General features: G+C 49.0%; 1 protein-coding gene across 2 annotated transcripts in view; it reads right to left on the bottom strand.

The window, feature by feature from the left end:
- The window catches only part of LOC142249308 (coagulation factor XIII B chain-like), a 235,905-nt gene that overhangs the window by 37,832 nt on the left and 175,056 nt on the right, over window positions 1–23,017 (bottom strand). For both annotated transcript variants that reach the window (XM_075320941.1, XM_075320942.1), the window contains exon 11: window positions 11,090–11,330. In XM_075320941.1, the coding sequence (XP_075177056.1) occupies window positions 11,090–11,330 (241 nt within the window). The remainder of the gene's footprint in view (window positions 1–11,089; window positions 11,331–23,017) is intronic.

The raw sequence follows: 23,017 nt of genomic DNA, 5'->3' as shown, positions 1-23,017 counted from the left end.
CTTCTCTGCTCCTCTCTGATCTCCTCTTCCCACAATCGCGTACAAGATTTCTCCCGTGCATCCCCTATACTCTGGAACGCTCTACCTCAGCACATCAGACTCTCCCCTACTGTGGAAAGCTTCAAGAGGAACCTCAAGACCCACCTCTTCCAACAAGCCTACAACCAACAATAGCCCTGTAGACCACTGCGCAACCAGCTCTGTCCTCACCTATCGTACCATTACCCATTCCCTGTAGACTGTGAGCCCTCGCGGGCAGGGTCCTCTCTCCTCCTATACCAGTCTGTTTTGTACTGTTAATGATTGTTGTACGTATACCCTCTTTCACTTGTAAAGCGCCATGGAATAAATGGCGCTATAATAATAAATAATAATAATAATAGCAATATAGAAGGTTATAAATAGCATAATCTTACAGGTAGATAGAAGAGCGACCAAGATTATTAGAGGAATGGGTGGGCTGCAACACCAAGGTTATTAAACTTGGGGGTTATTTAGTTTGGAAAAACAAAGGCTTAGGGGGGATCTAATCACAATGTATAAACATATGAGGGGACAGTACAGAGACCTTTCCAAAGATTTCTTTACACCTTGGCCTGCAACTGGAACACGGGGGCATCCGCTACGTCTTGAGAAAAGGTTTAATCATAATCACAGATGAGGATTCTTTACTGTACGAGCAGTGAGACTATGGAACTCTCTGCCGCATAATGTTGTAATGAGTGATTCACTACTAACATTTAAGCAGAGCCTGGACGCCTTTCTTGAAAAATGTAATATTACCAGTTATGTATATTGGATTTTATGACAGGGTGTTGATCCAGGGAACTAGTCTGATTGTGTCACGCTCCCCGGGTCCTCTGCTCCGCTTCCCGGCTCACCTGCCACGCTCCCCGCTCTCCAGACTCCATCGCCTGCGCTTCCCAGGCCTCCTGGTCCCCGCTCCCGGCGCCCGTCGGCTTCCCAGCCCCAGCCCGGCTCTGCTGCGTCCTCCTCTCAGCTTCCTGCCCTGGCTTCTGGCACCCGGGCCGCGCGCATGCGCATTAGGGCGCGCGCGCGGTCACTGACCCTTTCTTAAAGGGCCAGTGTCCACTGACAGGAAATGAAGCACACAGGTACGGGGTATAAAGGGGTGCAATGTCCAAGGGGGCGGGGCCTGATCTTCGTGTTTCCCAAGCTAGGAGTCAGGTCTCCTTGTGTTCCTGTGAGATACTTACCTCTCTCTTCTAGAGCCGATCCTGCATTGCCATCCGGTCCTGCCGTATCCCGAACCCCGAACGCTGCCTATCTGCCATTCTGACAGTCCGCACCTTCTCTGTTCCCTGCGGTGACCCGTCATCTCGCTTCAACGGTTCCGGACCCCGCCTGACATCATCCCGGCTTCCGAACCTGAGCTCCGTCACCCGGACCACCATCTGTGACCCCGTGGTTCCAGGGACTTCTCCATTGTGCTCTTGTGCGCGGACTGTTCTGCTACCTATAGTGCTCCGGCTACCGGACTCCTTTCCCTCATCGGGGAGTTTGGCCCAGTGGATCCACCTTCTGGGTCTGCCCATCCACCTGGCCCTAACAGTAAGATCAGGCCATGGATCCCGCCGAAGCACTAGCGGCCTTGCATGAGGAACTCCAACGCCAGCGTGAAGTCCAGACCCGTATGCTGAACTTTATGACTTCCGTGGATGCCCGCTTGAACACGCTACAAGCATTGGTCACATCTTCAGCACCTCCGGCCTCCACTAGTCAATCCACGACTCCCACTCCCGTGGCAGCCTCCTCGGATGCTTCCAGACTTCGTTTGGCCTCACCACCCCGGTACGCCGGAGATCCCAAGACCTGCAGGGGGTTTATAAACCAATGCTCCCTCCATTTCACGCAGCTGCCGCATTTGTTTGCCTCCGACCAAACCAAGGTCGCCTTCATAATGTCTCACCTAGAGGGCGAGGCACTGGCGTGGATGAACCCCTTGTGGGAGAAGGAGGACCCTATGACCAAGAACCTCCAGGAGTTCCTGCAGGCTTTTCGCAGCACCTTTGACGAGCCCGGACGCGCCTCCGCGTCTGCTTCATCTCTTCTCCGGTTACATCAGGGAACTCTGACGGTGGGTCAATACGCCATCCGTTTCCGCACCTTGGCTTCGGAACTCGGGTGGAATAACGAGGCCCTAACCGCCGCCTTCTGGGAAGGACTCTCGGGTCGAATCAAAGATGAGCTGGCTGGTCGTGACGTACCGTCCACCATGGACGCCCTGATTACCCTAGCGACTCGAGTGGACATTCGCTTTCAGGAGCGGTCCAAAGAGGTGTCCCGTGAGAGACGCCCGGTACGGCATTCCTCTCCTCCGCAGAAGTCCGCCGTACTCCAGTCAACGGCATCTGGTGTCTCCGTCCATGAGCCCATGCAGGTCGACCGTGTGCGACAGTCTGAACAACGTCGAGCAGAGCGGCTCGCCAAGGGTCTCTGCTTCTACTGCGGAGAGGGCACACACCTGCTACGCTCCTGTCCAGAGAGGCCGGGAAATTCCAAAGCCTAGGGTCGGTAGGAGAGGCCACCCTAGGTGCTGGGACTCTCTCAGACCCGGTTACATGGACTGTGCAAGTGACAACGGTAGAGACGCGGTTCACGGCTGAGGCGTACCTCGATTCTGGGGCAGCAGGCAATTTCATCCAGCAGGCCACGGTGGACAAGTACCAGGTGCCTGTTACTCCGCTCGACAAACCCCTCGTGATTGCCTCTGTGGATGGGAGACCCCTCTCTGACACCATCTCCTGGATCACCAGGCCGGTTGAATTGCGTATCGGTGCTCTGCACACCGAGAACATCGCTCTCTACGTCCTCCCACACATGTCACATCAAATCCTGCTGGGCCTTCCTTGGTTACGGACACACGAACCTTCAGTCAGCTGGGGCACTGGTGAAATCACCCGATGGGGCTCTTCTTGCCATGAGAACTGTCTGAAGACCATACAACCCATCCGGCGACCTCCGGTTCCAGAGTCCCTACCGGGACTACCCTCAGCCTATTGGTCCTTAGCGGACGTCTTTGATAAGAAGGAGTCAGAGGTACTTCCGCCACATCGTCCTTACGATTGTGCCATTGACCTGCTCCCGGGAACTACACCACCTCGAGGACGGATATATCCACTGTCTCCAGCCGAAACAAGGGCCATGTCTTCTTACATCACAGAGAGCCTGGCAAGGGGATTCATTCGGAGATCCTCCTCTCCTGCTGGAGCAGGCTTCTTCTTCGTAAAGAAGAAAGAGGGCGACTTACGCCAATGCATAGACTACCGGGGATTGAATCAAATCACCGTAAAAAACAAGTATCCCCTGCCGCTCATCCCCGAATTGTTTGATCGGCTCAGAGGAGCTCGCGTGTTCACCAAGTTGGATCTTCGGGGTGCCTACAACCTGGTCCGTATCCGCTCGGGGGACGAATGGAAGACCGCGTTTAACACTCGCGATGGGCACTATGAATACTGCGTGATGCCCTTCGGCCTGTGTAACGCACCAGCAGTCTTCCAAGAATTAGTGAACGACGTGTTCCGGGACCTTCTCTACGTCTGTGTGGTGGTATATCTGGATGACATCCTTGTCTTCTCTCCGGACCTTCAGACCCACCGAGAGAACGTGCAACTGGTTCTACAAAGACTGAGAGAGAATCGTCTGTACGCCAAGTACGAGAAGTGTGTCTTCGAACAGTCTTCTCTCCCCTTCCTGGGTTACCTCATCACCGATACCGGACTGCAGATGGATCCAAAGAAGGTCTCTTCCATTCTCAACTGGCCTCCTCCTTCTGGACTGAAGGCAATCCAACGCTTTCTGGGATTCGCCAACTATTACCGCCAGTTCATCCCTCATTTCTCTGCTCTGACTGCTCCTCTCTCCGCCTTGACCAAGAAGGGGGCTAATCCAAAAGACTGGTCGCCTGCGGCCGACGCCGCGTTTGGCTCCCTAAAGCGGGCCTTTGCCTCCTCTCCTGTACTCCACCGTCCGGAGTTAAACCGCCAGTTCACCTTGGAGGTGGATGCCTCCTCCTCGGGAGCCGGAGCAGTGCTCATGCAGAAGTCCTCCTCCGGGAAGATGGTGACTTGCGGTTTCTTCTCCAAGAGCTTCTCAGCGCCTGAACGCAATTACACCATCGGTGACCGAGAACTATTGGCAGTCAAACTGGCTCTGGAGGAATGGCGTTATCTTCTGGAAGGAGCAGTGTACCCCGTTATAATTTACACGGACCACAAGAACCTGGAATACCTGCGGTCTGCTCAGCGACTGAACCCACGGCAAGCCAGGTGGTCCTTATTCTTTGCCCGGTTCGATTTCCAGCTCCATTTCCGACCCGCGAACAAGAACGTACGCGCTGATGCCTTGTCTAGGTCTTTCATGCCCATGGAGCAGGAAGAGGAGACATCCCAACCCATCATCTGTCCAAGTAAGATTATTCCGGTGGCTCCTGTCACCCTGGCCCAGATACCGCCCGGGAAGACCTATGTCTCTGAGACTGACAGGCAAAAAGTGTTACACTGGGGCCATGCCTCGAAAACAGCCGGTCATGCTGGCCAGAAAAGAACTTGGAGTGCGATTGTACATCATTATTGGTGGCCATCCCTTCGCACGGACGTCGCCTCTTTTGTCTCTGCCTGCTCCTCTTGTGCCAGGAACAAGACGCCCAAACACCTGCCATATGGCCGTCTTCTGCCTCTGCCTATACCCTCAGTTCCCTGGCAACACATTGTGATGGACTTTATTACGGACTTGCCATTGTCCTCCGGACACACAGTCATATGGGTCGTGGTGGATCGGTTCTCTAAAATGGCCCATTTCGTCCCTATGGCTGGACTGCCCTCTGCCCAGGAACTCGCGGACGCCTATATACATCACATCTTCCGCTTGCATGGCTTTCCATCACACATTGTGTCCGACAGAGGAACTCAGTTTACCTCCCGCTTCTGGAGGGCTCTCTGCAAGCATCTGGGAGTAACCCTGGACTTTTCTTCAGCCTACCATCCTCAGTCGAACGGCCAAGTGGAACGGGTCAATCAGATTTTGACCTCTTTCTTACGTCACTACGTCAACGCCCATCATGACGATTGGTCCACGCTTCTTCCTTGGGCTGAATTCTCCCATAATCACCACGTCAGTGAGTCCTCCTCCAGTTCTCCCTTCCATGTCGTCTACGGACTTCAGCCTTCGGTCCAATTGCCTGTATCCTCTTCCTCGGATGTCCCTGCTGCTGATGTGGTAGTCCGTGACTTTATAACCATTTGGGACTCAGTTAAGGCGTCCCTTGCACGTGCATCCCTGCGGATGAAGAGACACGCAGACAAGAGACGTCTGGATCCTCCGTGTTTCTCCCCCGGAGATCTCGTCTGGCTTGCTTCCAAGTACGTCCGATTGAAGTTACCATCTTACAAGCTGGGTCCTCGCTACATCGGACCGTTTAAAGTCCTCGGCAAGATCAATGAGGTCTCCTACAAACTGCAGCTCCCGGCCACGATGAGGATACCCAACTCCTTCCACGTCTCTCTGCTCAAGCCGGTTGTCCTTGGTCCCTTCTCCGCTGCTGCCAGTCCGGCTCCTCTTCCTATTGCTGATGACGACATCTATGCGGTAAGGGATATCGTGGCCATGAAGACCGTACGGGGTCGACAGTTCTTTCTGGTGGACTGGGCAGGGTATGGTCCTGAGGATAGGTCCTGGGAGCCCAGAGAGAATGTGGGTACTCCTCTGATCCGTGCCTTCCTGTCCCGGTTGCGGGGAGAGGGGCGTGGGGGGGGTACTGTCACGCTCCCCGGGTCCTCTGCTCCGCTTCCCGGCTCACCTGCCACGCTCCCCGCTCTCCAGACTCCATCGCCCGCGCTTCCCAGGCCTCCTGGTCCCCGCTCCCGGCGCCCGTCGGCTTCCCAGCCCCAGCCCGGCTCTGCTGCGTCCTCCTCTCAGCTTCCTGCCCTGGCTTCTGGCACCCGGGCCGCGCGCATGCGCATTAGGGCGCGCGCGCGGTCACTGACCCTTTCTTAAAGGGCCAGTGTCCACTGACAGGAAATGAAGCACACAGGTACGGGGTATAAAGGGGTGCAATGTCCAAGGGGGCGGGGCCTGATCTTCGTGTTTCCCAAGCTAGGAGTCAGGTCTCCTTGTGTTCCTGTGAGATACTTACCTCTCTCTCTTCTAGAGCCGATCCTGCATTGCCATCCGGTCCTGCCGTATCCCGAACCCCGAACGCTGCCTATCTGCCATCCTGACAGTCCGCACCTTCTCTGTTCCCTGCGGTGACCCGTCATCTCGCTCCAACGGTTCCGGACCCCGCCTGACATCATCCCGGCTTCCAAACCTGAGCTCCGTCACCCGGACCACCATCTGTGACCCCGTGGTTCCAGGGACTTCTCCATTGTGCTCTTGTGCGCGGACTGTTCTGCTACCTATAGTGCTCCGGCTACCGGACTCCTTTCCCTCATCGGGGAGTTCGGCCCAGTGGATCCACCTTCTGGGTCTGCCCATCCACCTGGCCCTAACAGATTGCTGTATGTGGAGTCAGGAAGGAATTTTTTTTTCCCATTGGAGCTTGTTTGACACATTATTTTTTTTTTGCCTTCCTCTGGATCAACATGTTAGGCTATGGGTTGAACTAGATGGACTTAGAGTCTCCCTTCAACCTTAAAAACCATGAAACTATTGGGTAACCATCGCGACCGATGCTGGAACTTCCGCTGCCAGAGCGCTGATGTCAAAGGCAGGAGCCGCTTGCCTCTGATTGGCCAGCGTGCTGCCTTTGAGAAGCGTCTGACAGAGGAAGTTCCTCCCTCGTTGCGATGGTTACCCGATACACGTAGTTCGCCGCTACAGGATGTGTATGGGGTAACCATCGCGACAAGGGAGGAACTTCCTCTGTCAGACGCTATTCAAAGGCAAGCGCGCTGACGTCAAAGGCAGGAGCTGCTTGCCTCTGATTGGCAAGCGCGCTGGCAGCGGATGCTCCGGGGCATCGGTCGCATGGTTATCCGATACACATCTTCTACTGGTGAACTGCAAGTCCCAGGGGGACGGCGATGGAACGGAAGGTAAGGTGAGCATGATATATGTGTGTGCGTTCGTGTTTGTGCATGTTTGTATGTGTTTGCCTGCCATTGTTTTCAATGGTGTTCGAAGGTGTTCGAAAGTGTTCGACGAATGTTCGTCGAATGTTCGACGAACACACCCGCCGTTTGACGAACCGAACTCGAACACTAGGGTGGTGGCTCATCTCTAGTCTTGAGTTTTTGCCAAAAATGGATTCTATAACTGTGGCGAATTTATTTTATCTATGACTCGTCTATCCTGAGCACATTTAAGAAGAATTCAAATGTGAGAAAAAATAGAGAAAAAGTTGAGATGGAGACCGTATTAAGCATTTATTTTTCTGCTTTAATTTTCCGAAATAATTCTTTTAATTTGGAAGAATGTCTGATTTATGGGCTTTGATCAAGCCCTTGAACTATTTTAATACATTTCCCATATTGTTTCAGAAGTTTTAGTTTTTTCTTAGATACTAATGGAGAAACTTTAGTATTGCCTCAATGCTATTTCTGGACAGCAAAGTGTTCCTGGTGGCAGATGTTCCACGTACTGTACATCTACTTTGTCCAGCTTCTTACTAATTATTGACTGGTTGTATATGCTGGGATAGGCTGCCTTCAGGTTACATGACTACATTTGTTTTAGAAAGTCTGGTCAGTTGGTTAGTTGTTTAAAATTTTGAAGATACATTTTATAACCATTTATATTCCAGACTCATATAATGCAATAGCTTACTTTCTGAAGGTGTCAGAGTTCTCTTTTGAGTCTCAGCATAGTGATGCAACAACACTAACAACCGACTAATCTAAATGCCTGCGGTTCAAGAGGTCATTTCTTGCAGATCCTCTCTGACTATGTTCTAATCATTGGAAGACATATTAACAAATTGTCTTTTATGACTCACGTGCTGCCTAAAAAAAAAAAAGAATACTACAACTGATAAAATGGTGCTTTTTTGCTGATATAAAAACAAACATTTGTGTTAAAAAATGTTAACCAAAGAGATTAAAACTACTCAACAAAAAAAGCTTCTATGTACACTATATGGCCAAAAGTATGTGAACATCTGGTGAAAGGATCCAGCTTCTGGTCTTGTAGGTAAAAAACAACTTTTAATGAAAAATCTTTAAAACAAAACAAAGTGCACATAGAACATCTCCAGGTCCCCAGAAGGTAACTTCAAAGACCCCACCAGACGCGTTTCGAGCGCATGGCTGTTAGACTTTGGTGAATACACAAGATAAATGTGCACAGGAAGTTCAAAAAGTAATACAATCAGCCCCTTAGTCAAAACACCTGAAAGGACCTGCACACAAATACACTCATAAATGGCCTGTATCTCCCTGGATAGTTAAAAAACACAGAATATAAAAACATTCAAAACATGTAATAATATAGAGGACACTAAGTAACAAAAATAATAAAGAGGCACAGACAAACAATATTCAAATCAATAATTGAGCATGACCTCATTTTTGATATTTAAGCCTGAAGGAGCTTCTGTTTCCAAGAAAAAAATCCAAAATGCTTCCCTATTACGGAGCATAACTTCCCTATCGCCTCCTCTAGTATGTTTATTCATTGATTCAATCGTCAAAACGTGAAAGCTATTGGTACTACGGTTATGACAACCAACAAAATGCTTGCAGCATTAGATATATTCGTCCCAGAGGCATCTGAAATATTATAGAAGTGTTCTCTTATTATACATTTAACCCTTCTTATGGTGGATCCACATATTTTAAATTACATATACTACATACTCAGAATTGTAATTTAAGAACCCACGAATATTAAATTTTTTACTTCCATCATGATTGTCAAATTCACGTGTTCTGAAGGAATACTGGCATGTTTTACATGGAGAACTGCCACATTTCTAATAATTACTTACAGCAAAGATAGAGTTGCAGCTGTACATTACCTAGGCCAAAAACTACTACTCATGCATCTAGTGGGGGCTTAGCTGTATCCTGCCAGAGTAGTAGTTTTTGGCCTAGGTAATGTATAGCTGCAGCTCCAACTTTGCTGTAAGTAATGATATTTGTTGTTTTTTGCTTTTTTATATTATATATAGTGTGTAGGGACCTACAAGCATGAGGTTCCCGTGACGAGGGTTGTAGGCTTCCGTCTTATGGCCATAACACCAACAAAAAACCTCATATTTTTTTCTACAGGATACAGCAGGCCCCTTTCTGTTAGGCCTTGCATATTAGTGTTCCTGTCCCTGTATGATGCACAGATCGAGTATGGCTTAGCAGCCGCCTGATCTAATAGTATGGGTTGCGGGCTTGTGACTGTGCATCTGCAAGTGTGAACAACGCTCTAAGCAAGCCATCAGTGTGCAGTTTTACCATCCAGCAATCGCCCCCTCCATGTTTTGGAAGCGTGTGTGTGATTTGCTCCTCCTGCACCTGTGATGCCTCCACCTAGTGGGGGCTTAGCTATATCATGACAGAGTAGTAGTTTTTGGCCTAGGTAATGTACAGCTGCAGCTCCATCTTTGCTGTAAGTAATGATATTTATTCTTTTTTTTGCTTTTTCACATTTGTAATAACCGTCAATTTTTAACCAATATGATTGATCATGTGACTCATTATGAGATTTTAATAAACTCGGGTATAAGTATTGCCCTAAAGTGGGAGCTCTTCTTGACACAATTTTGACACCATTGCTAAGATTTTCTCAATAATAGGATCCTCCTTCAAAATATATAAATTCTTCCTCACTATATTAGAAATTAATTTATAAGACCTACTATTAGTGAGTTACAGTGTGGGTGTATTAGATCCCTGAGTGATATTGACTTGATTAGTACCTCAAATACGGTCATTTCTATTTCTGACTGCAATTTATTTTCACCCTATCAAGTGACCATGGGGGATATTTACGCTGTTTCAAACGATCTTCAATAGGTTCAGACTCCTAAATGTAAGAATCAATATCGCTGCAGTTTCGTCTGTTACAAATAAGCTTTCCTACTGCTATGGATTTGATGGTATGTGTCGGGTGGAAACTGTCAGCATTTAGGATCGTATTCCTTGACATTGGTTTACGAAATGTTTTGCTTTTGATAATTTCACCATGGTGACCACTGAGCGGCAAATCCAAAAATGTGATAACATTAGAATGAAAAAAACTAAGTAAAACGCAAGTTAACATCATTAGAATTGATATAAGAGATGAACTGTGGGATATATTTAGTGTCCCCTCCCATCTGACGATCACATCATCTATAAACCTCGCATACCATTTGATACATTGAAGAAATGGTTTGTTTCTGTTATGCATGAATTTTTCTTTCCACCAAGCCATGACCAAATTGGCCACGGCTGGTGGGAATTCTAATGATGTTAACTTGCGGCTTACTTATTTTCTATGTATGACAGTATATATATATCAAACGTACTAGCTGGTTTCTCAAAAATGTACGTTTGATATAAGTACTGTCATACACATTACATCTCATTGGGGGAGACTGTGTGTATCCAATTTTGAACTTTTTAAGTGTTTTTATATTTTTCTATGCACTTTATTTTTTTTAATAAATACAACGTTTAACAACAATTTGTCTCTCAAAGTATTGCAGATCTTTTGGGTCTTTTTGGTGCCTTTTATATACTATTTCTGACTGCAACCGACCACAAATGCAAAAACTGTTAGGGGCTGGGGAAGCAGTGCATATGGATGAGCAATAATAAGCGGTCCCAGAAGTAGAGTAAGCGGCCCGAAAGCAGTTACAGCCACGCCGGAGACTCGGTAAGTATAAGACTCTTGCTTTATTATTTTTCCTTTTTTTTTTTTTATTTCTGCAAAGTATGAGGTCTAATTTAGCTGGGTGAGAGGCCTTTGACAAGTCAACAAAAGCATTACATTTAATTTTTGTAGCTGAAATATATGAATTCAATAATTAGAATGGATATCTACTGTACATACTGCTCACTAAACTGTATATGTGTTGCTGATCTCACAGAGTAGAAGAAATAACATTAATTTATTAAAACTGAATTGTGCTACATTGTAATAAGTTTGCACTTACTTGTCTAGGCATCTAGGATATGAAAGAATTCCTCTGTAGCACTTGCTTATTAAGTTCATTGTGCCATTTTTCATATAACCAGGAAGACATGCAAATGTAATTATATCATTGTGTGTAACATAACATTTCTTAGCATACTCCTTGTTCTGATTACTTCTGATGCAGTGCTTTTTATACATATCTTTCCACATTAATGTAATATGATTTTCATGCATGCGTGTCTCACTTGTAGTACATGGCTCTAAGAAACAGAAAAAAATAATAGTTACAAAAATTAATATGTTAGCATTCTTTGTAACAAGATTATTCTCTGTAAAATAACATAATTTTCTGTATAATTTCCTTACAGTTTTTTCATATTTTACTTCAAATTGAAGAAAGATACAGTACAGACCAAACGTTTGGACACGCCTCATTCAAAGAGTTTTCTTTATTCTCATGACTTTGAAAATTGTAGATTCACATTGAAGGCATCAAAGCTATGAATTAACACATGTGGAATAATGAAATACTTAACAAAAAAGTGTGAAACAACTGAAAATATGTTTAATATTCTATGTTCTTCAAAGTAGCCACCTTTTGCTTTGATTACTGCTTTGCACACTCTTGGCATTCTCTTGATAAGCTTCAAGAGGTAGTCACCAAAAATGGTCTTCCAACAGTCTTGAAGGAGTTCCCAGAGATACTTAGCACTTGTTGGCCCTTTTGCCTTCACTCTGTGGTCCAGCTCACCCCAAACCATCTCGATTGGGTTCAGGTCTGGTGACTGTGGAGGCCAGGTCATCTGGCGTAGCACCCCATCACTCTCCTTCTTAGTCAAATAGCCCTTACACAGCCTGAAGGTGTGTTTGGGGTTATTGTCCTGTTGAAAAATAATTGATGGTTCAACTAAACGCAAACCAGATGGAATAGCATGCCGCTGCAAGATGCTGTGGTAGCCATGCTGGTTCAGTATGCCTTCAATTTTGAATAAATCCCCAACAGTGTCACCAGCAAAGCACCCCCACACCATCACACCTCCTCCTCCATGCTTCACGATGGGAACCAAGCATGTAGAGTCCATCCGTTCACCTTTTCTGCGTCGCACAAAGACACGGTGGTTGGATCCAAAGATCTCAAATTTGGACTCATCAGACCACAGCACCGATTTCCACTGGTCTAATGTCCATTCCTTCTGTTCTTTAGCCCAAACAAGTCTCTTCTGCTTGTTGCCTGTCTTTAGCAGTGGTTTACTAGTAGCTATTTTACCATGAAGCCCTGCTGCACAAAGTCTCCTCTTAACAGTTGTTCTAGAGATGTGTCTGCTGCTAGAACTCTGTGTGTCATTGACCTGGTCTCTAATCTGAGCTGCTGTTAACCTGCGATTTCTGAGGCTGGTGACTCGGATAAACTTATCCTTCGCAGCAGAGGTGACTCTTGGTCTTCCTTTCCTGGGGCTGTCCTCATGTGAGCCAGTTTCTTTGAAGCATTTGATGGTTTTTTAAACTGCACTTGGGGACACTTTCAAAATTTTCCCAATTTTTCGGACTGACTGACCTTCATTTCTTAAAGTAATGATGGCCACTTGTTTCTCTTTACTTAGAATTTGTATTATGGCAAGAAAAAAGCAGCTAACAGTTTATTCAGTAGGACTATCAGCTGTGTATCCACCAGACGTCTGCACAACACAACTGATGGTCCCAACCAGATTTATAAGGCAAGAAATCCCACTTATTAAACCTGACAGGGCACACCTGTGAAGTAAAAAATATTTCCGGTGACTACCTCTTGAAGCTAATCAAGAGAATGCCAAGAGTGTGCAAAGCAGTAATCAAAGCAAAAGGTGGCTACTTTGAAGAATCTAGAATATAAGACATGTTTTCAGTTGTTTCACAATTTTTTGTTAAGTATTTCATTCCACATGTGTTAATTCATGGTTTTGATGCCTTCAATGTGAATCTAAAATTTTCAGAGTCATGAAAATAAAGAAAACTCTTTGAATGAGAAGGTGTGTCCAAATTTTTGGTCTGTACTGTATGTTATAGGCCCTGCCCGCAATAGGGCAGAGCAAATTGTGCATGCGTGAACCAGCAATGTTTATGCACAAGTGCAAGATCTCCCCTGGTTTGTGGATAAAACAGGCGGCATCATCCACGTCAATCTGAGGAAAAGGATGGCAATCAGTGGGAGAGAGGAGAAAGAGTCCAAGGACTCCAATCATACCAGACCATCTGGATTTACACACAGCACGGGAGTATATGTGGGACTTCTCTGATGAAAAGCAGCATATATAGCAGAAGACAGTACCAGTCTCAGCCAATCTTTTCAACTACCTTTTTCAACATCGCCTTTAAGGTTTTATTGAACCTTTCCAACAGGTCATCCGTTTGTTGAAGGTACACCGGGGTATTGAGTTGTGAAATTTGCAATGCCTTGCAAAGCGCTCTCATGAGTTTTGACATGAATGGAGTCTCTAGATCCATTAGGATTTCCTTTGGAAGGCATGTACAAAAAAAGATCTGGACCAACTTCAGAGCTATATACTTAGCAGAGAAATTTCTTAATGGCACCACATCTGGGTACGCATAGCATAATCCAGGACCAGCAAGTTATACTAATGTCTAATTAGACCTTAATGATGGGCAAAGCTATTAAGAGACTGCGGAAGCGGGCAACAGGGAGGTTAGCTGGCAGATTGGACAGCAACTACAAAAGCTCAAGATTTCTTGGCGACACCCAGGCCATTAGAATCTCTGGAGGATCTGTTCCTTGGTCTTTTCTACACCCAGATGACCACCCACCACATGAGATTGAGCCACATTCAACGCCCTGCTTCTATAGGGCTCTGGCACCAGCAGACAACTGCACAGGGCTAATCCCTTGATAGTGGCTCAGGCTTCCCCTGGGACTTTGTACTCCCCACAAGTAGAGGTGGGGCATCTGCCTCCGTTTGCGAACCCCAGTTAGGTGATGTTCAACCACCTGGACTTTCCAGGGAGCTCTCAGTGGCCCATTATCTCTCCACCATGCTCACCAAGTGGTCAGTGTTCTAGGGATCTCCCTGGGTGGCCCAGCAATGAACTGGCCTCAACACAGATTGCATGTACTGGTCCATCACTACTCTCTCTACCATCTGTGCTGTGATACAAGTCTCTGGTTGCAATCACTTTTACACCTAGTGCAGGCAGTCAAATATCTGAGACTGGGGCAGCTTGTCCCAGCGATAGTCTCAGTGGTATTCCCGTCGTGCCCTGACTCCTAAGGTTATGCCCAAATGAGTGAAGATCTCTGCCTTGAGTTTGCCGTACTTCTTGGCGTCCTTAAAAGTTTCGTACAGTGTTCTGCTGTTCTCCAGTCAGATATGGCACCAGAACTTTCGTTCACTACTTAGGAGGCAGTCACTAAGGCTAAGGACACATGGTGAGTAAAACAGAGCGAGTGGAATGCGAAAAAAAAATTGCATTCCACAGGACTAATGTTACTTTATGGGGCTGCTCCCATGAGCGATTTTTTTCTCAGCCCTAATAGGACTGAGAAAACAATCGCAGCATGCTGCGGGTGGAATCCGATACATCACACTGCACTCACATTACAGTCTGATCGGTAAACAGCATAGCGGTAAAAAAAATTCAAACGCCAAAATACATTTTTGGTCTCCACAAAAATAGTACGGTTAAAAACGTCAGTTGGAGATGCAAAAAATAATGCGTCAGTGAGCAATAGATGCCAAAAAATTAGAATGCTACGGGTCAAGAAAATGGCGCAAAACGTATGCCACTTTTTTCGGACAAACTTCTGAATTTTTTTAAGCCCTTAGATATATATATGCAACATAGCTGGAGAAAAAGACATGAATCGCACATCCAGAAATCATCGGCTGTCCCGGTAAACCAGAGCAGATGAGAATTGAATTTATGCACTGAACTCAGTTCATTTATTCACTGCACTGAGGTGAGGAATTGGGACGAATGCTGTGATCAGCAGGACCGCGGGAGGGAGCCCTCAGATCGGGACAGCCTCACTGAATCTGGGATGATTGGGAGGTATAGGAATGCGGACAAACTTCTTATTTTTTTAACCCCCCAGATAAAAGTAAATGTCGCGGGCAGGGAGGAGGGTGTCAGCACACTACGCTCACCCCTTCTGCTCGGGTCCGGCGGCTGCTGCTCAGTGGTGGCTCGAGCGGTGGGCCGGATCCCGGGGGTTTCTCGAGCGGCACTCCTCGCCCGTGAGTGAAAGGGGGTTTGTTGGGTGTGGGAAGTATTTATTGTCCGTGACGCCACCCACGGTTGTGGTGATTTCACCATGGCTGCTCTATACGGGGCTCCCGGGGATGGTGATGTGGAGCAGCCAGGTGTTGTGTTGCCCCTCCGTGGGTAGGGGTTGGTGATCCCGGGGCCCGGTGATGGTGAGGGAGGTGCAGGGCCTGGTGGGCGCAGGGACGCGGGGGCAGCGCTGTGCCTTTCGGCACTGTGGTACTCAGCCTGAGACGTAGACACAGTTTGTACGGTAAACCAAACGGCTGGTAAGACGGTCCCACGGACGGCTGCACTTGCTCTCCCGGTAGGTGACGGTGATGTCCCTCTTCCTTGCACCTTGGTGTACTTGTTGGTTGCGATGGGTCCCCACCGGTAACCCGCTCCCCGGCTTCAAGCTGGACCGGGGGAGCTCTACTCTTTGCCCGCAGGCGCTGGCCCTAAGAAACGGGTGCCTTGGCGGTGGCGGTGTCTCTTCTACACTGGCTGGGCTGTTGCCTTCACTCGGGACTTGGTTGCTGGGGGATCTACGTCCCCTTCACTGACGGATTTGGCAAATTTGGCGACTCCTAGCCTTGCCGGGGTCCGAGAGGCCCCTGCCCTGGTGCTGACTGTCCTTCGGAACACTGCTCCAGACCGCCGGGCACACAGCCAACGGGGTCCTTCCAGGAACTTCCAAACGGTCCCCCTCCAGACAGTCACCGCCGTTGCTGACCTTGCTGACTTGGCCCTACACAAAGCTGGACCCTTCAGGCTTTCTTCCTTTTCCTGTCACCTCACTTGCTTTCCTCCTTTACCACTTTTCTACTTTCACTACTTGTTTACTCCTTCACTTAGCTCCTCTCTCCTGCTCCTCCCTGAGCTTTCTGCTCTCTAGCCCTTAGCTAGACTTCAACTGCCTGGTTTCTCCCGCCTCCAGAGCTGTGAACTCCTCGGTGGGTGGAGCCAACCGCCTGGCCCACCCCCTGGTGTGAATCATCAGCCTCTGGAGGAAGGCAACAAGGATTTTTGGTTAGCTTAGGTGTTCCTACCTGGGATGTAAGGTGTGGTGGTGTGTGACCTGTGTCCCCTGGCTTGCCCAGGGCGACACATTCCCCCTTAGCAAAATGCAGACCGTCCGCGGGCTGCCGTCCAACACCGGTTTTATTTTTCTGAAAAAGATAACATATAAAATAACATATTTACATTTTTAATAATAACTCTTCCCAAGACGGGAGGCACATTTCTTTTAACGTTGCATAACGGTTTACGGTTACGGTTTCCGCTCTCTCCCACCCAAGCAACCTGGCCCTGATGCTGCCCCTAAAACCCAGGCAGCACCCCTTGACCCACAGTCCAGCACACGGTACCCGAGCGGGATCTGTCCTTCCCTCCAGAGGGTAGCCACCGGTTCCTTTGGTGGCTGGGCCCTAGCCTGCTCTGCTCAGGGCCCTCCCTCCAACCTGCCTCTCCGGAGGCGGCATTGCGGAAAACGGTAACGGCAAACAACATATTTACAAGCCACTAACGTTTGTGGTTGCCCTGCAAGTTCACGGGCTTGTCCATGAATAGTTCCCATGCAAAACAACTTTTAAACGGTCCCCACGGGGACAACGGTGCCGGCTCCAGCCGGTTGCAAATCACGGTGAATCAGGTGAAACTTCGGTCATCATTTTCTTATCATTCTTTTTCAAACTTTCAACAACAACAAAGTGGTGGTCCCAACGGGGACGGTGCAATGGGCATCCGCTGCCCTACTCCAGGCTTTCAAGCTCCAGTGCTCCTTCCAAGGGAGTGGGCGCGGCGCTCGCTCGGGCCTCTGGGCTGCCCTTTAGCTTGGCGTCCAGCGCGAACCACCCCCGCTCCCCAAAGAACCGGGTGTATTGCATGATGTCGCCCGGCATCAGGTTGCGGCCGGGATGCTCTTCAGGCAGGTGGGCATTCACATCCCGCCGGGCTATAAACACTTCGGCCTCCAGGCCCGGCTCGTAGATGAACCCATAGCCCCGGCGGACATCAAACCGCCTCACCTGCCCCACGTACAACGGGCCCCGGACACGGAACGTGGCCTGGCGGAGACTTTCTTTCTCTCGGATAGCTCGGGCCACCAGCTCGGCCTTCTTCCGCTCCCTCTCGGCGATCTCCAGGCCCAGCGGTACCGGCTCCCTATCCCAATACGGCGCTGCCGCCAGCGCCGGCGCACGTGTCGGGCCCCGCGGGACATCCTGGACGTTGCCCACTGTCAGGACTCTGGGCGGCATGTCCCGCGGTGTCTTGGCCTTGGGCGCTGCCTTGCAACAACAACCCGGCGTTACCTCAGCCGAGGTGTGGGGGATGGGCATAGGGGCTTTCCGCTGCTGGGCCTTCGGCTCGGAGCGGGTCATCGGCTCCGGCTCGGGGGATTTTTCGGGGGATGCCTCCGGTTCCACTTTCGGAGTCTTCCACAGTAACACCTCCGGTGTGCCGCGGGCTCCGGCTACAGGTCGGCCCGCCTGGGCGGGGACGCTGGGTACTGCAACCGGTTGCGGTGGTAGCAGGCCTAGTGGCGGGGTCACGGCCTCCGGGACGGGTGGCGAGGGAGGCAGCGGGGGGAGAGGGCTCGGACCGGGCCCCACAGCCGCGATGACCGGCCCTTCAAGGGCATCGGGACGTGGGTCACTCACCCTCCCTTTCTCCGCTTCCTCCTCGCGTCTCCGCACGGTGGCTACAACGTCCGCCATGTCGGCCTCCCACTCCTCCATGAGGAGCTGCATCCTGACCTGCAGCCTTTGGTAGAGCTGCGCGGTTCGGATTTCCACCCACGCCGCGGTTCCAGGCGCGGGGCCTACGGTGTCGCGGGACGGCATCCACATGATGGCTTCTTCTCTACTTCCAGGAACGGTATATTCGCAGAGTCCTGGCGTCCCTGCTTTTATAGCTGCAGCTACATGCGTCCAGCCGCCATCGCGTCCCCCTTAGCTCTTCCCGGCCCCTCCTCTCTCGGGGCAGAGTTTTGGCCTTCGCGCCTCTACTGCTCGAGAAGACGCTCGAGCGGGAACTTTTCGCGCCAAAGATGGCGGCTTCTGAAATTTTTCTACCAGATTCCTCCGGCGGTAACAAGGCGCACCTCTACCAGATGGCAGAGCGGTAAGATCCTGTTCGTGACGCCAAGTTGTCGCGGGCGGGGAGGAGGGTGTCAGCACACTACGCTCACCCCTTCTGCTCGGGTCCGGCGGCTGCTGCTCAGTGGTGGCTCGAGCGGTGGGCCGGATCCCGGGGGTTTCTCGAGCGGCACTCCTCGCCCGTGAGTAAAAGGGGGTTTGTTGGGTGTGGGAAGTATTTATTGTCCGTGACGCCACCCACGGTTGTGGTGATTTCACCACCGCTGCTCTATACGGGGCTCCCGGGGATGGTGATGCGGAGCAGCCAGGTGTTGTGTTGCACCTCCGTGGGTAGGGGTTGGTGATCCCGGGGCCCGGTGATGGTGAGGGAGGTACAGGGCCTGGTGGGCGCAGGGACGCGGGGGCAGCGCTGTGCCTTGCGGCACTGTGGTACTCACTCAGCCTGAGACGTAGACACAGTTTGTACGGTAAACCAAACGGCTGGTAAGACGGTCCCACGGACGGCTGCACTTGCTCTCCCGGTAGGTGACGGTGATGTCCCTCTTCCTTGCACCTTGGTGTACTTGTTGGTTGCGATGGGTCCCCACCGGTAACCCGCTCCCCGGCTTCAAGCTGGACCGGGGGAGCTCTACTCTTTGCCCGCAGGCGCTGGCCCTAAGAAACGGGTGCCTTGGCGGTGGCGGAGTCTCTTCTACACTGGCTGGGCTGTTGCCTTCACTCGGGACTTGGTTGCTGGGGGATCTACGTCCCCTTCACTGACGGATTTGGCAAATTTGGCGACTCCTAGCCTTGCCGGGGTCCGAGAGGCCCCTGCCCTGGTGCTGACTGTCCTTCGGAACACTGCTCCAGACCGCCGGGCACACAGCCAACGGGGTCCTTCCAGGAACTTCCAAACGGTCCCCCTCTAGACAGTCACCGCCGTTGCTGACCTTGCTGACTTGGCCCTACACAAAGCTGGACCCTTCAGGCTTTCTTCCTTTTCCTGTCACCTCACTTGCTTTCCTCCTTTACCACTTTTCTACTTTCACTACTTGTTTACTCCTTCACTTAGCTCCTCTCTCCTGCTCCTCCCTGAGCTTTCTGCTCTCTAGCCCTTAGCTAGACTTCAACTGCCTGGTTTCTCCCGCCTCCAGAGCTGTGAACTCCTCGGTGGGTGGAGCCAACCGCCTGGCCCACCCCCTGGTGTGAATCATCAGCCTCTGGAGGAAGGCAACAAGGATTTTTGGTTAGCTTAGGTGTTCCTACCTGGGATGTAAGGTGTGGTGGTGTGTGACCTGTGTCCCCTGGCTTGCCCAGGGCGACACATAAACCTATTCATGTTTGATGTCTATGAACTCGAACCGACCTGAGGCATCACAGTGACACATCAGTTTTATCATATAGTGAACATGGTGAATAAAATATCTTGAAAACAATAGTGCAATTGCACTTTTTTGCAATTTTTCCCGCATTTGGAATTTTATTGCTGTTTTTCAGTACACTATATGTTAAAAATCTTGGTTTAATTTAAAAGCACAGCTCGTTCCGCAAAAAGTGAGCCCTCACATGACCATATTGACTGAAAAATAAAAAAGTTACGTGTCTCGGAAGAAGAATAGTGAAATAAAAGGAAAGCGCAAAATCGGCCGGTCGTGAAGGGGTTAACGGGCAGGCCAGTCCATAGCATTAATGCCTTTAATATGTAGGAACTGCTGACACATTTTAGCCACACAATGCCTAGCATTGCCATGCATCAAAAGGAACCCAGGGCCCACTAGATCTGCATATGGTCTCACAATGGGTCTGAGCATCTCATCTCAGTACTTAATGACAGTCAGAGTACCTCTGGCTAGTACATAGAGGGCTATGCAGCCCTCCAAAGAAATGCCTTCCTGCACCATTACTGACCCACTGCCAAACTGGTCATGCTGGAGAATGTTGCAGGCAGCACAAGGTTTTCCACAATGTCTCCAGACTTTGTTACGTCTGTCACATAGCTCAGTATGAACCTGCTCTCATTTATGAAGAGAGCATAGGACGCCAATGTCGAATCTGTCAATCTTGGTTTTCTCTGACAAATGCTAATCACCCTGCATGGTGTTGTGCTGTATGTACAACACTGACTTGCGGATGTCGGGCCCTCATACCACCCTCATGGAATCTGTTTCTGACAGTTTGAGCAGACACATAGATATTAGTGGCCTGCTGGAAGTCATTTTGCAGGGCTTTGGCACTGCGTTTCCTGTTCCTCCTTGCACAAAGGCGGAGGTAGCGGTCCTGCTGCTGGGTTGTTGCCCTCCCACGACCCCTCCACTTCTCATGGTGTACTGGCATGTCTACTGGTATTTTTTCCATGCTCTGACACAGCTAACCTTCTTGCCACAGCTGCATCCTGCATCCTATCATCCTAGATAATCTGAACTTCCCGAGCAATTCTGTGGGTTGTATACACCGCTTCATGCTACCTCTAGAGGTGAAGACAATGACAAAATGCAAAAGTGACCAAATCAACAGCCAAAAAGAATGAGAACAGAGATATGGTCTGTGGTCACTACGTGCAGAACCACTTCTTTATAGGGGGTGTAGAGAGGAACTCCAGCAGCAAAGTCCACGGATAATAAAACCAGAAAATCTTTATTGATTCATTTAAAAAATATATACATAAAATTATCCAGACCGGGTCCTGTGCAAACAGAGGACGCGTTTCGAACCAGATGGTTCTTAGTCAGTCCCTAGAGACTGACTAAGAACCATCTGGTTCGAAACGCGTCCTCTGTTTGCACAGGACCCTGTCTGGATAATTTTATGTATATATTTTTTAAATGAATCAATAAAGAATTTCTGGTTTTATTATCCGTGGACTTTGCTGCTGGAGTTCCTCTCTACACTTACTTGGATTGCCGGTTTCCCTTTCCGTGCACAAGTCCTGGATGCGGTGGTTCCCCCTTCGGCTATAGGTGAGCGGACATCTATTTTTTCCTTGTTTCTTTATAGGGGGTGTCTTGCTAATTGCCTATCATTTCTACCTGTTGTCTGCTCCATTTGCACAACAGCAGGAGACATTGATTCACAATTAGTGCTGCTTCATAACTCTCTCGCTCTCTGTCTCTCTCTCTACATGTCTCTTTCTGTCTCTATCTCTCTGTCTCTTTCTCTCTATCGCTCTGTCTCTCCGTTTCTCTCTCTGTTTCTCTATCCATCTCTGTCTGTCTCTGTCTGTTTGTCTCTCTATCCATCTCTCTGTCTATTTCTCTATCCGTCTGTCTGTCTCTCTCTGTCTGTCTCTCTATCTTTCTCTGTCTCTCTCTCTGTCTGTCTCTCTCTCTCTCCCTCTCTGTCTCTTTCTCTGTCTTTCTATCTGTCTGTCTTTGTCTCTCTTGCTATCCGTCTCTGTCTGTCTCTCTTTGTCTTTCTCTGTCTCTTTCTCTCTCTCTGTTACTCTCTGTCTGTCTCTCTGTCTTTCTGTCTCTGTCTGTCTCTGTCTGTCTCTGTCTGTTTGTCTCAGTCTGTGTCTCTGTTTGTCTCTGTCTCTCTCTCTATACATCTCCAGTCGTCTCTGTTTCTCTCTCTGTCTGTGTCTGTCTGTCTCTGTCTGCCTGTCTTTCTCTATATCTCTGTTGCTACTGTTGCTACTTCTCTTTGTTTCACTCTCTGCATGTCTGTTTCTCTATTCTCTTTGTCTGTCTGTCTCTCTGTCTGTCTCTGTCTGTCTCTGTCTCTCTCCCTGTCTGCCTCTCTCGGTTTGTCTCTATGTATGTCTCTCTATCTCTCTGTCTTTCTCTGTCTCTCTGTATCTTTCTATCCATCCCTGTCTGTCTCTCTCTGTATCTCTCTCCCTGTCTGCCTCTCTCTCTGTCTTCCTCTCCCTCTGTCTCTCTCTGTCTCTTTCTCTGTCTGTCTCTTTCTGTCTGCCTGTCTCTCTCTATCGGTCTCTCTCTCTGTCTCTTTCTGTCTGCCTGTCTCTCTCTATCGGTCTCTCTCTGTGTCTCTCTGTCTGTCTCTCTCCCTGTCTGCCTGTCTCTCTTTCTGTCTCTCTGCCTCTCTCAGTCTGTCTCTCTTGGTCTGTCTCTATGTATTCCTCTCTATCTCTCAGTCTGTTTGCCTTTCTCTATCCATCTCTTTTTCTGTCTCGACCGAAAACATATTACCTCACACATAAGCTTCTTATACTAAGAATGCCCTTCGTTGCCTATGGCAACCAATCAGAGCTCCAATTGATGACCTGTAGCAAAATAGAAGCAGAGCTGTTGTGTGTCTCTTTCTGTGTGTGTCTATTTATGTGTCTCTTTCTGTGTGTGTGGGTCTCTCTGTGTGTCTCTTTTTCTGTCCATAATAGGAGTTTTTCATAACAGATGCGTTCCCAGCTCCACTGACTTTAATAGAAGCAGACTTTTTGGTGAATAACTGTAAAGCACAGTATTAAATTTTCCCCTCAAAACATGGTCTATGATGTTCCCTTTGTCAAGTGAGACATCTGGGCAAAATTTGGTGATTGTAAATGTGATGGTGCGGATTCCTTTAGCGGACACAAACATACACTCAGCTTTTTATATATATATATATATATATATATATATATATATATATATACATACATACATATTTCTACAGATACACACATATATTTCAATAAT

This window comes from Anomaloglossus baeobatrachus, chromosome 8 (genome assembly GCF_048569485.1).
Source record: "Anomaloglossus baeobatrachus isolate aAnoBae1 chromosome 8, aAnoBae1.hap1, whole genome shotgun sequence".
Lineage (NCBI taxonomy): Eukaryota > Metazoa > Chordata > Amphibia > Anura > Aromobatidae > Anomaloglossus > Anomaloglossus baeobatrachus.
This window is presented reverse-complemented; position numbering and strand designations above follow the sequence as displayed.